General features: G+C 43.7%; 1 protein-coding gene across 1 annotated transcript in view; it reads right to left on the bottom strand.

Moving 5' to 3' along the window:
* The window catches only part of efna2b (ephrin-A2b), an 85,992-nt gene extending 74,116 nt beyond the window's left edge, over positions 1–11,876 (bottom strand). Inside the window, exon 1 of the mRNA XM_029000678.1 lies at positions 10,698–11,876. Coding sequence (XP_028856511.1) covers positions 10,698–10,816 — 119 coding nt within the window. The 5' untranslated portion in view covers positions 10,817–11,876. The remainder of the gene's footprint in view (positions 1–10,697) is intronic.
* Between the last annotated feature and the right edge of the window lie 1,644 nt (positions 11,877–13,520).

The following is a 13,520-nucleotide window of genomic DNA, read 5'->3' as shown; positions in this document are numbered from 1 at the left end:
TGTGCATGCATGGAAAAAGTTAATGTGAATATTCCCCAAAAAGGAATATTCATGAAATTCTGTGATATTTCATTAAGTTTATGATCATTTTATTTTTAAATAGCTACATCATTTTGCAAAAGCATTTTGGGTTTTTTTCTAGATTAACTGCTATTTTCAATAATCCTTTCACCTTAAAAGTGCTGGCCTTGTGACAGGCTATTATTTTTCCTTCTTTTCTCACTTTCACTTGGAGTTAATGAGGGCAGGGCAAAGGAGACGGAAGAGGTGCCCACATGACCACTAGCATTTCCAATGAGCTCAACATCTGGATGTTGGAGTGGAGGCTGGCGGATCGCATTTGACCTCGTAAAATCCATTCCATATTCCTGAAGATCCTCCAGCACAATTAATTATCTTGGGAGAGCAGGTCAAACAACAGATGACCACCTTGCAACAGTGCAAGTGAGAAGAATGTGGCAGCTGTGATCTTTGGGAGTTTGACACTTGGTGCTGTACAGTATTTTTCATTTTTCATTAATAAAAAAAAATAATCCAATGTTGACTTCATGTTTTCAAATGCCGTAACTGGAAGGATTCTGTGTGATCAACTATTCCAAGTAAATTAATGCCATTGACTACTCAAGTACCATTAAGTTATTTGGTGGAGAACTGTTAATTTTTTTCTAAATATCATAACTATTACCCGTCAATTACATTTATTGTATATATTGCATAATTAACGATGAATGATCCCCAGAGCGACGCCAGTGATTAAAAACATTCCTGGCCAAAAATACTCTTGTCTTGTTTTAATTGTCAAGCACACTCATAAAGCATCAAATCCCCAATGCTTTTTAAGAAAATTAATGTCCTCATATTGTCCTGGTGATGGAACTTACAGATTTTTTGGTATGCAAATAATAACAGCATGCTTCGTCGCCAAAACTCGGGTCCAATTATTCGCACGGCACACTGATGGCATGGCAAGCCGGCGTCTTTAAGCAGTGGCGGAACGCCGTCTGGGATCCTGGCCAAGTCGCTGCTCCTTGAAAGGTAAAACTTGGCACTCCATCCCCAAAACAATGGCCTGTAAAAATGATTACAAATCATGCGCTCTTTCAAGGAGTCCTGCTCCCTTTTGTCTGGCTTTTACAACTTGTTAAACTGAGAAAATCTGACAAGGAAGTGCAAAGTAATGTGTTCAAACAAAAACCGTAGCCAGATGTCTGGTCAGATTTGCAGTCTGGCTGTAGAATTCCAAATAAACAATCATAAAATCCATGAGAAAGTTCTTCCAAATTTCTAATTGGCAATCCGGAACCTTTTAAAAGCTTTGGGACCTATGTTCTTACACAACTACTGACAATTAAATGGCCCAGGAAAATTTATACATAAAACAAAGGTATTTATTAAGATTACCAAATCTAACCTTTCTCTACAAGATCGTTTTAATTGCACAGATGAGTTAAGTGCACCTTCCTACTCAGCTTTAACACTCCCATTAGAAAGAACTGAGGAGTCAAAATCCGTGTGAAGATCCTCAAAGCCGTCCAGAAGTGACTGGTCTTTGAAGGATAAGACCAAGGATTGGAAAAAAGATCCCTTTGGGTTTTCTCAATAGGTTGCATAAAAAGCCTATTCCATAAAGGAATTGATTCCATTGATCAGCCTCTTCTCACAGGGACTTGTAGAGCTCTGGGATGACCACCAGAAACATCCTCAATGGGACCAATGTCAGCTAAGTCAACTGAGTTGAACACAACTGTGTCGATCCAACAGCAACCAGCGGTAATCCCATTCAAGAAGTCTCATGCCTGCAAATATGGACATGAAATCAAATATATGCATATACAATTAATATGGCAAATATTTTTTTATATTGCTGTGTTGATGGAGCTAAAAATAAAAACAACCTCTCTCAAGATCTCAAAGTCTCCCCTGCGTCCTTGCGTGGACCAAGAACACACCTTTGTTTTCGGCCCTATAATTCGGCTTAAGAGTAGGATGAACAAGAAAAGGGAGTCTCTAATCCTATTACTGCAGCACCTGAGCTGGAATGGCTAATCCTGTTTAAACTCACTACACAGGCACTGTAATCTCCCCCTATCCCGATGTTCAGCTGGCTCCACCGCCGCCCCGAGGTGAGGCTGCAGTTTATCACGGCCCAGGCACCGGGGCAGCACCCACGAATTGCGGTGCCACCTGGATTACGCCAAAACCGCATTTCATACCTCCAAGGCTCGGGTTGGCTATTAATAAAACAGGAATGTATACATGTAGGTGTACGAACCAGATAAACGGATTGCATTTTTCCACGAGAGTCCTTCAAACCGGCGCGTGTGGAATCCCTATCAGATAAACTGTCATGCCTTCAGCATCGATGAGCACATGAATATCCGAGTATTAGCAAGTGCAGTTCCACTCCAACTTCTCAAAGGCTTAGCATTAATTCCTGAATATGTGCAAATTCAACTGACGCTTCCGACACGAGGTGAAAACCTGGGAAAATGTTAATACTGCTGTCATTTTAGTACAGTAAGCCCTCACACAGGCCACGCCGAAATCTTACAGTTCATCGTTCCTGATCCCATCACTCTGACCTACATTCAGAGCCCTTTTCCCAGGCCTGTGTTTTTATTGTCACCCCCCAACCTCTCGATCAAACCCTGGTTTCGAATTCTCCACCCCGCACCCCTGTCTTTCCATCTCCCTTTATGTCTTTGTCAGTCTCTTTATCGTTCAATAAATTGCCACTCTTTTTATCCCGCTCCCCTGCATTGGGAGGTCACATCCATTACTCTTGCTGTGGATCAGAACCTCAGTGTCAGACAGAACTCCAAAATTGCAGGCTTTCTTTTTTTTTTTTTTTTTTTGCGAAACCCTGCCCCCCAACACTTTAGCTGTTGGCAGGTTTAAAAAATGGCAACTGACCCACTGTATTGTTGCAAGGACAGAGATGAACTGCTCACAATCTGATGGTATGGCGCTCATTTAGCATGAACTACCTTCAGCCCTGTGAAGGCCCCATGCCCTATCGCATTTACAACATTTACATCCCTTCCACTTCACAGCCTGGGACACTTGTCCTTTATAACCATGTAAAAACTGACAAAAACAATATTCTAAAAAAATATTCCCAATATAAAGAGAAAAAGCAAAAAGCTTTATTCAAAATGCCTTCAGCGGCAGGCAATAATCTCACTTAACCTCACTGCAAATCATTTTTGATTTCAAATTGAATTATGGAGCACAATATCCTGACTACAGCCGGTAATAAGATAATTGAAACGATTGAGACCATTTTTAATCTATATTTAGATGTGTCCACTTTTGAAACTATTTGAATTCATTTTTGGCTTTTTTAGCTTCAGTGGGGTCAGACTGCACAGCTCTCACAAACTCTGACTGTCTTTCTAAACTTTGCTGATGATATACAGAAGGTAGTAGTTGGCCATTTTTGTTCCAGAGACTGTTCCTAACCCCAGCAACCCCCCTCCTGCCCTCAACCTCCAGACAAAAGACTTTTTTTTCCCCGTCTGGAGGAGAATGACAGGCTTGACATGTCTGCAATTCAGGAAGGAAAACTCCCCAATGACTTGGGAGCAATGCTACACTAGCTTTCCCTGTTCCCTCGATCCCGTCTCTCCCCTCCAAATCTCAAGTTGTTTGAAGGTCAGAGCGTGCTGTGCACTGTGGTGTGGCAACTCCCCACCCTCTGACTTGACGACAGAACCATGTGTTCAAGGAGGGACATCATTTGCTTACAGTCCAAAAGGCCAGAATCAAGAAGACAGGTGAGAAGAACCTGGGAAAAGCTGTGCGTTGGCTCAGGCGAGATGAGACGTTTTTTTTTCAGACTGAAATACAATTAAAAAGATGTTTTTCCATCAAGTGATGTCCATAACAAAGCACAAATTACTTTTGTGGCTGAGAAAGATTCAATCAAAAGGCAGAAAGAAAAAGACAGGAACAAACATTTGAAGTGTGTCATGTTACATTTGATACGGAACTGAAAAATCCACATTTGCATATTTCTGAGACACAAAAGTCTGTGCTTGGTTTTTAATCTATAAGACAGCAGACAATAAAATTACAAATGAATGCTGAATGTCATCTTAATGAATATAAACTTTAAGGAATAGTGAGCGCAAGTACAGTTTAATAATAACATAATGTTTTAACGGGAAGTAATTTAGTAATTTTTAGTAATTTTACGATTAATTAAAAAAAAAAACATAGTTCATATTAAATAAGAAATTCAGAAGGTAGTTAGTAATAAGTGGTTACTTTTTAGTAGTAGATTCAATTAGTAAATACTAACTAACAGACTTTGAATTTATTCATTTATATTTTAAATTAAACATTGAAATATTAATTTTGATCCAGATATGTCTGAAATAGGAACAGTTGTGAATTTCCCTCTGGCATGAATAAAGTATCTATCTATCTAACATGTATTTTTTCTGATAAAATTTCCATTGGAAATTTCACAAAATCTTGCATTGGTTAATGCAATCATTTAATCATCGGTAAAACATTTTGCTGATTAATTGTAAAATTCTTTCTTAGTTGAAAAAAAGAAGAGTTTAGTTTTTCATTTTTAGATTATTATCTACACAATTACATATTGGAATTTGTGTCAGTACTGGTATAATATGTCTATAAATGTTTGATAAGGTGAACATTTTGTTTTTTGTAACATCATATTTAAAGTGCAAAAAAAATTCAGGGGAAAAATCTATATTTCAAAAGTATTCTTAAATTAAAAATGTGATGATAAATTTATATATTCTTGTTTGTTTCTAGTTCAGCATAACTTATAACATGTTAAGTCCACAAGAAAAAATAGTAGCCAAAATGACTGCATACAAACTGAAAGATACCAACAACAGCCTCTTCTTACTCATAGTCTTCATTCATCCAGATGGATAAGATGGGATAAAAGGGTGCTGCTCTGCTCAAGGATCACTTTACTTTTGTATTTCAGATCAGCAGATCAATTACTGTACAGCAGCAAATGGTCTTTAAACACCCACAAAACAAATGCAAAAGCTATGCATGGAGGGGACTTTTTAAAATGCTTTCCACCATCAGTAAGGAAAAAAAAACGGGACTTGATTAGTGATCCTTTTTGGTAATAAATAAAAGCTCAATCCCAAGCCAATTGGGAGTTTATGAAGAAGACAACATGATCCAATATGCATTGTGCATCCACATCTATAAAAGTCAGCGATAGCTTGCCATCAATTAGAAGGAAACACTATCATTAGTTTTACGACCACTTTTACGTTCAGGTTCACTTAGTGCCATTACGTCTTTCCAGTGCTCTACAAGGCTTTTACAAGAGACAAGCCATTAGAAAGTTTAAGGACATAACCTTATTTTGCCCAACCCTCCATCAACAGAGCACAAAGACAAAATCTGTGCATCAAATTAATGTTGTTCATATAAAATGGTGAAAACCTTTAAAAATGTGATTAAATAACTAACGGTAAATGGGCTAGTTCAAACGCCAATCAACAATAGAGCCGTGCACTCCGAGCTCCAAAACATTACATAAAGTACAAAAGTGCATTTTTTCCCAATCAAAAATTCACCTTTATTTTGCAACATTTCTGTATATGGAAGCTTCTGGCACAGAAGACTTATACACTGTACATTTCTGCAGGTTATAACGAGAGAAAACTAGGTTAAGATGCTGAAGCAGATAGTGTTGAAATTAACGGAGACGTTTGTCATGATGATCTACTTATGACCTACATTGAGCAAATGGGCAGTTTATGGTGAAATTGTACTGCACATTTACACTTTTTAAATAGTGTCAATCAACAATTGACTTTTATTCGGGAATTAATTATTTCACAGTTTTGAAGCGATGCCACTATAGGGCACCTAGCTCAGAATGAGTTCTGACCATACGCCAAGCCCATGACTGCCAATGTACAGACAGGATGTGGGTCACACATTAAAATTTATGAGCAGCACATAAGGCCTGGCAATACCCTTGTAATGGCTATTCAATGATACAAAAACATAAGAGGAAAAAAGGTGGTTCGGACGGATGTTTACCATGCAATTTGGAAAAAAGGGGTGATAAACAGATGAATCACCAGCCGTTTACATCGTTCATCGACATTTCAAACCGCGATGGAACAACCACTGTGGCGCCGGCGTTCCGTCTCTCGGTGCAGGTGAGCACAATAGATGGGACCTGGTGACAGGCTGATAGAGCGGTCCGGACAGGCAAGTAAATAAAAAGCATCTCTTCGCAGAAAGCGCAGAGCTGAGAATCAGTCACCTAAAAATGTCATAGTAAGTACACGTCAGAGTCAGACCGCGCACATGACCGTGTCTTAGAAAGGGTATTACATTTTACGTTACATAAATAACTTTCTGCACAGAAGTTAATGGATTAATGTTAATAAATGCATTCTAAAGTGATTCAACTACCCTTGAAATGGAGCGAATCGCTTTTTTTTTGTTTTTTTGTGTCCTTCATTACCAAGAAAAATTGCGCTTCTCTCTATTCATCGCATGCATGTGCAATTCATTTGGGGGAGCAAGCTTTGTGCACTTCCCACTTAGCCGCTGTCTCCTGAAATCTGGGCCGTGGTTCACTTCTCCGTGGCATGACGGGCTACACAGAAACACAATAAAAAGGATAATATTACAGCGGTAATAGGGAAGTTCACCGCTGCCGTCGCCATCCACTTTGACTGCTGGAAGAGGCCGCGGCAAAGTGTTTGTTTCAGTTTGGTGCGAGTCGAACCTTGAACACATTCGGGGTCGTTGTTATTTCATCACGCTTTAAACCCAGATCTCTGATTAGCCATTTTCTCTCTCAAAGCAATGGCTTTTGTAGACGTGATACACCAACTTTAATCTTTAATGAGAAGTCAGAGGCCTTCAATGCAACACTTTGTCAATTAAATTCACATTATTTTTCTTACAAATATTTTAAGCGGGCTGAATTTTTTTGTCCTTTTACGAAAACATGGGAAAATTTGGCCGACCGGTGATACATTAAGACATGAGAAACAACCACGAGTCAGAAAAATTACGATTCTAATATGTTATGAGGTCAGGTGGCGGGGAGGGGATCAGCCCTCTGGAGGAGGAATTTGAACATTACGGCCGACCCGATCCATGACCCTCTTCCACAAGAACCAATTTCCTTTCGTACTGTAAGTGAACACAAATGGCCTGTAATCTCATAGAAATGAAACACTGGCCGGCACGACTCCATGTTAAGGGCCCGCTTGAAGGAAGCACAGTCTTTGACAAGTGAACTCTGCGGACTACTCTTTCACTTAATCTGATTTGCAAACTAACGAATGTGCTGCGCCTTGCGTTATTTCTTCCAGAGTGCCTTTGTCCCTCCTGCCCCCATAAGTCCTTATTAAAGGGACACTCTTTTACCGACAGAATGTAGGAACGTCGTTCGTTTAAGCCTGTTTCATGACAACGGGCAGCAGCAGTGATTTACGACACAGATCCTCGTAGGGGCAGCGGGGAAATATTCCGCCTGGTTGACCTTCGGGGTATTTGACGGGAAGGGTGAGACAGAGGGAACGCGATGGAGATCATCGGCACATCGGCCAACGAAGGACATAAATGAGTTGTAAATTTCCTGACTCTCGGTGACGCAAATTAATTACGGGCACGCATACGGAGGCGGCTGATTTCTAAACAGCGGGACTAAGTGACCCCCCCCCCCCCCCAAAGTGCTGCCCAACTGAAATTGAAAAATTAATTAACGTCAGACGTCCGGTCAGAGATGCTGCATAAAGATTTATAGTGGCTTGGAACTTCCCAGCCATTCCTGAATTGTCACAAAATCCCATTATAACGTAGAAAAAAATTCTATGTAATCAGCAGCGGCTCTGCTAAATTTCTATGCCATGAAAAATGAGGAAAAAAATGACAGGACTTCTCTGTACACATTTAACAGTAAACAGCGATTAATAATTAGCATCGCATTTTTCGCGCAAATCATTTTGGACTTTCAGCTGTGCATGGTACTCTCAAATTATTCTCTCAAATTAGAATAAATTTCATCAAGAAAAAAAACGTGAAATTTGCAGCAATAATACTGCTTCGGTCATCACTATGTTTTTTTTTTTCGGTGTGTTCAGAAATAAATGGGCGACTTTTTCGAAAAGATCACGGGTTCCGAGGCACCGCATAGCAGTCAGCAGTATTCCGAGTGGCCACTTCCCGAAGTCTCATCAACAAATCTCAAACCCCGTAAAAGAAGTTTTTAATTTTGCCGTAAAGTGGAGAAAATTGCCAAAATTTGGCAATTATTTGCAAAAAAATGCAAATAAACCACAATTGTAAGGTGAAACATCCACCAGCACCACCTTGTTGTGATGAGAGTTCGCAATTTTCGGTACCATCTTCCATTTCATTTGCTTTACCCAGCCCTCGTTTTTGCAGAAGAAGTCTCCCTCGGAGAGAAAATGGCGGACGATGTCGTAGGACAGAGCCAGAAAAAACAACGGAACGCCACCTAGAGGTGAGGCAAAGTTCCCCGCCAATCTACAGTATTTACCGAGTCCAAGGTTAAACTCGCTTTACGTCCTGATTTGAAACAGTGCTCACTTGATCACTGACATTAAAGCTTCTGCCCCCCCCCAAAAAAAAATACAATCAAACAGAACAATGTAATGTGTAAAGCTCTCAGAGCCCCTCCGCTCAATTTCGCCAGTCCGTACTCCCATAACCTCAGCAGAACTAGGTCAAGTCATTGTAGCGGCACATCTCGGAGGGTTCATGATCAAAAAGCGAGGACAAAAGTAGCAAACATGGGGGGGAGGGGTTAAGAGGGGCACTATGGGGTCACGGGGTAACCCAAGACACTTTCACGGTGAGACAGCGCACTGTACACTGCGGCAGTTTGCCATTTACAGTTCTAACCTCAAACCTCACTTTATATTGTCGGATTAACAAATCCTTTGCCAAATTGGTCAATCAAATGATATACTGACCAGCAATGCAGAATTTCGGGACTTACAATTAAATTTTATATCAAATTTATTTATACGCGCTCAATAAATATGTGCGAAAACAAAAAAATTTCCCGCAAAGCTTTTTTCCTCTAATTTTGTGTTTCACACATTTGTTTAACTACAGAAACAAAATTTCTTAATTGCTTAAAATTTAAACAGTGCAATTACGTGCATTGTATAAATTATAAGCCATCCTATTATAAAAATTATTTCTTTTCGAGTGGGAAAAAAAATTTGCGCGGCAACTGGTACAATCGTGTAAGGAAACACTTTGAATATATAATGGACTATTTTTATATATGTATATATATATATATATATGTGTGTGTGTGTGTGTGTGTGTGTGTGTGTGTGTGTGTGTGTGTGTGTGTGTATATATATATATATATATATATATAAATAAATGTTTTTTACATTTTCTAAATGCTGAGAAATCACTTTTTTTAATTCATCTAAAAATGATAGACTGAAAAGCTGCATTTTGGGCGGAAAGTAAGAAAGATGCGCAGTGCATGCGGCTGGGAAAGACGGCTGCGGCTGTTCTGTAACCCACGACGCGCCTTCTGGAGGCCTCGACACCACAACTCGAGCCGCCAGACGTGGAATGTAAATTGGCGAGGGGCAATTTTTAAGTCGACGTGACGGTGAGCCGGGGCTCGCTTGGTCCTCTCGCCACCTCCAGAGCCACCGCCCTCTGCGCCTCGGACGCTTGTTGTATTTTTCTCGGCCCTCGCCGCCCCTCCTTAAACACACCGTTTACTCCAAGCTATTCAAGTTCGTTTCCCGGCAGGGTGAGTGGCTCCACGTTGGACGAACGACGGGGTCGGGGGTCACTTTCTTGTTGACTTCCTGCAGAAGTAACCGGCGCGGCAGCCGCCAAAACTTTGCATGCACGATAAAGAAGAGGAGGGTCCGACTTTTCCGGCAACGTCCTGTTGCAAGATGGACTGCAAATCGAACTCTCGGCGAAATAGTAGCAGGACGTTGGAGGAGATGGCGTTTCCAGAACACGCTGGGCCGTGCGGACGACCGCCGTCGCCGCATATTTCAGCCGGTGTGTTTTACGCGGGGGGGGGGGTTTATTTGGAGAGGGGCGATTTAGAGCTATTTTGGCTGATAAACAGATCAGGGTGATACAGAGCAGAAGCCGGCGCGTGCCGACCAGGAGGGGGGCCGAGAAGTGGAAGCGCTCTGCTTAAAACAGACGGGAACTTTTCACGCTTTTCACTACTCTGGGGGGGGGGGGGGGGGGGGGGGGGGGGGGGGGGTTCAGGGCACGAGCAAGGAACGTCGGCACGGCGCTCCGGGGTGAGCTGTTCTCTTCCGGAGCCGCTTGCAGGCTGTGGGATTTCAAACCGGAATACTGAAAGAAGCATTTCGACTGTACAAAAGTGGGTTCAGAAGGTCAGAAAAGGCAACGCCGCAAACACCGCTGGCGAAGTCCAAGGCCTTGGCAGACGTAGACCCGCTCTTAACCTTTTAACAAGCAAACCTTGATCAAAAAGTGAATTAAAATGAATTTATTTTTTTTTTTTTACTTTTAACACTTTCACCTGCGATAAATGTATAAGGCCGGTGACCCCAGAATCGACTGGAATGAGGTGGGGGCACCACGTGCGATCAGGGAAAGTTCTGAGGGGACCACCACACGACACCGACCCGACGGAGCCCACCTCGGGGTGCCCCGCGGCCCCGGACCCTTACCTGGGGTTCGTGCTGTTCCAGTAGACCGCGTATCTGTCCGAGATCAGCTTGCTGTCGTCCGCCCACACCGCGACCCGGGACAGCAGGGCGAGGACGACGAGGGACAACTCCACGTCCATGTCGCTCGGGAGGAACTCGGTTCTCTGCAGATGATCGGGAGGGTTCTGTGGCGCGCGGCGCGTTCTCAAATGTCCGCCACTTGGTTTTTATATATGTAAATATATATATATATATATGTGTGTGTGTGTGTGTATATATATATAAAAACGATTTAATTCGGGTTTATGGCGACAGAAAGAGGACTGATTCCTTCGTCCAGGTGCGGCGCCTCGGTCGCTCAAATCAATCAAATTCGGTGGCGCACGAAGTACGAAGTTCTCCGGCGTTATCCATCGGGCTAGGTCGCCTTTCCCGCGACCGTCGGTCCCACGTCCGCTAGAATCCACTCGGCCCGACGACAGGGCGGACGCGACATTGCTGTCCTCGCTGCTTCGCTGCTGCTTATTGGCGGCAAATACTCGGCGGCCGCGCGCGCGTCCTGTCCATCACACCGGCGTCCGGGGGACAATCCTGGAGCGAAAACTTTTCCTCTCTTCTCTTTCTCTCTTTCGACGCTCCTAGCTACCGTCCATCCACGTCGCGGGGTGCGTCAACTTCTCGCGCCGCGTGGGAGGTCAGCGCGTCCGCGCATCTGCGCGCCGCCACGCGGGTTCCGACCGTCGGTTCGCGCCGCAGATCCGCCCGGTTTCGTGGAGGGGAGAGAGACCCGCGGACCTACATCCCCCGACGTGGCCACATCCAGCGAGAAGCGGCCGTGGGAGTGGGACGGAGCCGGAACCGCCTCGGGAAGGAAAGTTGGGGTGCAGACGGGGGGTGGGGGGTCGCCTTCTCCTCACCGCGCCGCTGGCAGTGACGCGGACGACGCGCCGGCACCGGTGGCGAAGTTGCTGCTGCTGCTGCTGCTGCTGCTGCTGTTGGCGTCGTGGGGGAAGGAGCTGCAGCGCTGCTCCATGGCCGCCGGGTACTCGAGGTGGTGGGTGTCGCCCAGACCAGCGGGGCTGGCGTGGGATTTCTCTCTCTCTCTCTCTCTCTCTCTCTCTCTCTCTCTCACTCCGGCGGACCTTCCTCCTGCTCTCACGGCGCCAGGATCCCGCTTCCGTACGCGCAGCGGCGGCTGAGAAGCCCCCCCACGCAACGGCGCGACGCGGCGGGGTAGGGGCGGGGCTGCGCGGGACCGGCACGTCGGAAAAAGTTGGAAAAGTTCTGGCCCGTCGTCTGCACTGCAGCAGTCGAGCTGTGCATGACGATCAAAAAAGAAATGTACAGTTACTGTGCAAAAACGTTGGACGAACACTGATATAATGTTGATAGAACCGCCCAGAACGTACAATGCATGTATCCAGAAAGTGAGAAAAAGTCTCCCAAACACGTTCACTTTTTATTAATCATTATTTTAGACCACTTGCTGCACCATTTCGTGGTTACTTTTAAGCGGAAGTGAAGTGATTGTCGTTGTGAAACACACAGTGAAATGTGGCCTCTGCTTTTAGCACATCACCTTATAGTGAGCAGAGGGCAGCCATGAAAGGCGCCTGATTACAGGTCTATTTCCTGAAAAGGTGAAAAAAGATGTTTCAGGACATCGGATATCATGCAACAACAACAAAAAAAACTTTATAAAGCATACAAGAACAGTCATGTGACGTTTCAATGTAAGATCAATGATCATTTCTGGTTAGGTGCAGGCTATGTGCAGTAATGGCTCTCACTATCAGCTGAAAAGTGGAATTAACAGCAGCTACTGTCTTCTATGATTGGTGAATTTTATAAGAGATGACTGCTATTGGTCAAATTCGCTGAAATGGCGCGATGATTGGACAAAATTAAATCTCTAAATGATGCTTGACTGCATGAAAAACGAGCAAATAATAATACATCGTGGCTAATTTATGCAAGTTTTTGGTGTATATGTATTCTACAAGTATTCTGAATACTTCATATTTTTGTACTCTTATCAGAATACGTTACTGAGTATGGCCATGCTCTTCAGCCGTCAAGCCATTTCTACTTTTACTCCCAAGTTTTTTTCCCCTCAGGCCCTGGAGTTAATGTTGTCACATCATTCACATCTAATGCTGTGTGGAAGATGTGTCTGTGCCACAGCTGGCAGTCAGCCTTGTGTACTGTCGCCAGCCTAAATTATTTCTGTTGTCACGCATTTTACATCTAACAGTTTAGTTGAAGAAATGCGCTCAGAGGAACGTGGGCGAGCTTATCATACAGGAGGGGAGAGAATTCTTGCTCAGTGGCAGGGTCGTATTCAGATGATTCTTAATGATGTGCAGATACTGACCTGTGCTAATTCCAGTACCGAGAAGGTGAAGGGAAAGTCTGAAGAACGTTCGGGATGCCGCTCGTGCATCTGCGCAACATCTGCCTGGTGAAACGCGCGCCCTCCACGCAACGCTGAGATTAGACTCTGACAAAGCTGGTGCTAACACAACCCACTCAGCAGCTGTGCCAGTGCAGTCTGCCAGGCAGTCGGAACTTGGTGAGCATGAGCGCTCCTAACATGACCGTGCTGGGACCGCAACATTATTTAAAGCCCGAGGAGGCTCTCACCAGATGTCCTACTGTTTCTGCTTTTAAAAACCAGCTAATTGTTAGTGATCAGGACTGCGTTGGAGCCGTGACCTCCATGTTGTTCACTTCAAAGATGGAACTCCAGAAATGCTCCACGAGACACACTCAGCACTATCATTGCATTAACAGTTACGGAATAAATCAGTCATGCAGACGTATTGCAGATGTAAGCAATAACCG

Source organism: Denticeps clupeoides, chromosome 13 (assembly GCF_900700375.1).
Source record: "Denticeps clupeoides chromosome 13, fDenClu1.1, whole genome shotgun sequence".
NCBI classification, from domain to species: Eukaryota; Metazoa; Chordata; class Actinopteri; order Clupeiformes; family Denticipitidae; genus Denticeps; species Denticeps clupeoides.
This window is presented reverse-complemented; position numbering and strand designations above follow the sequence as displayed.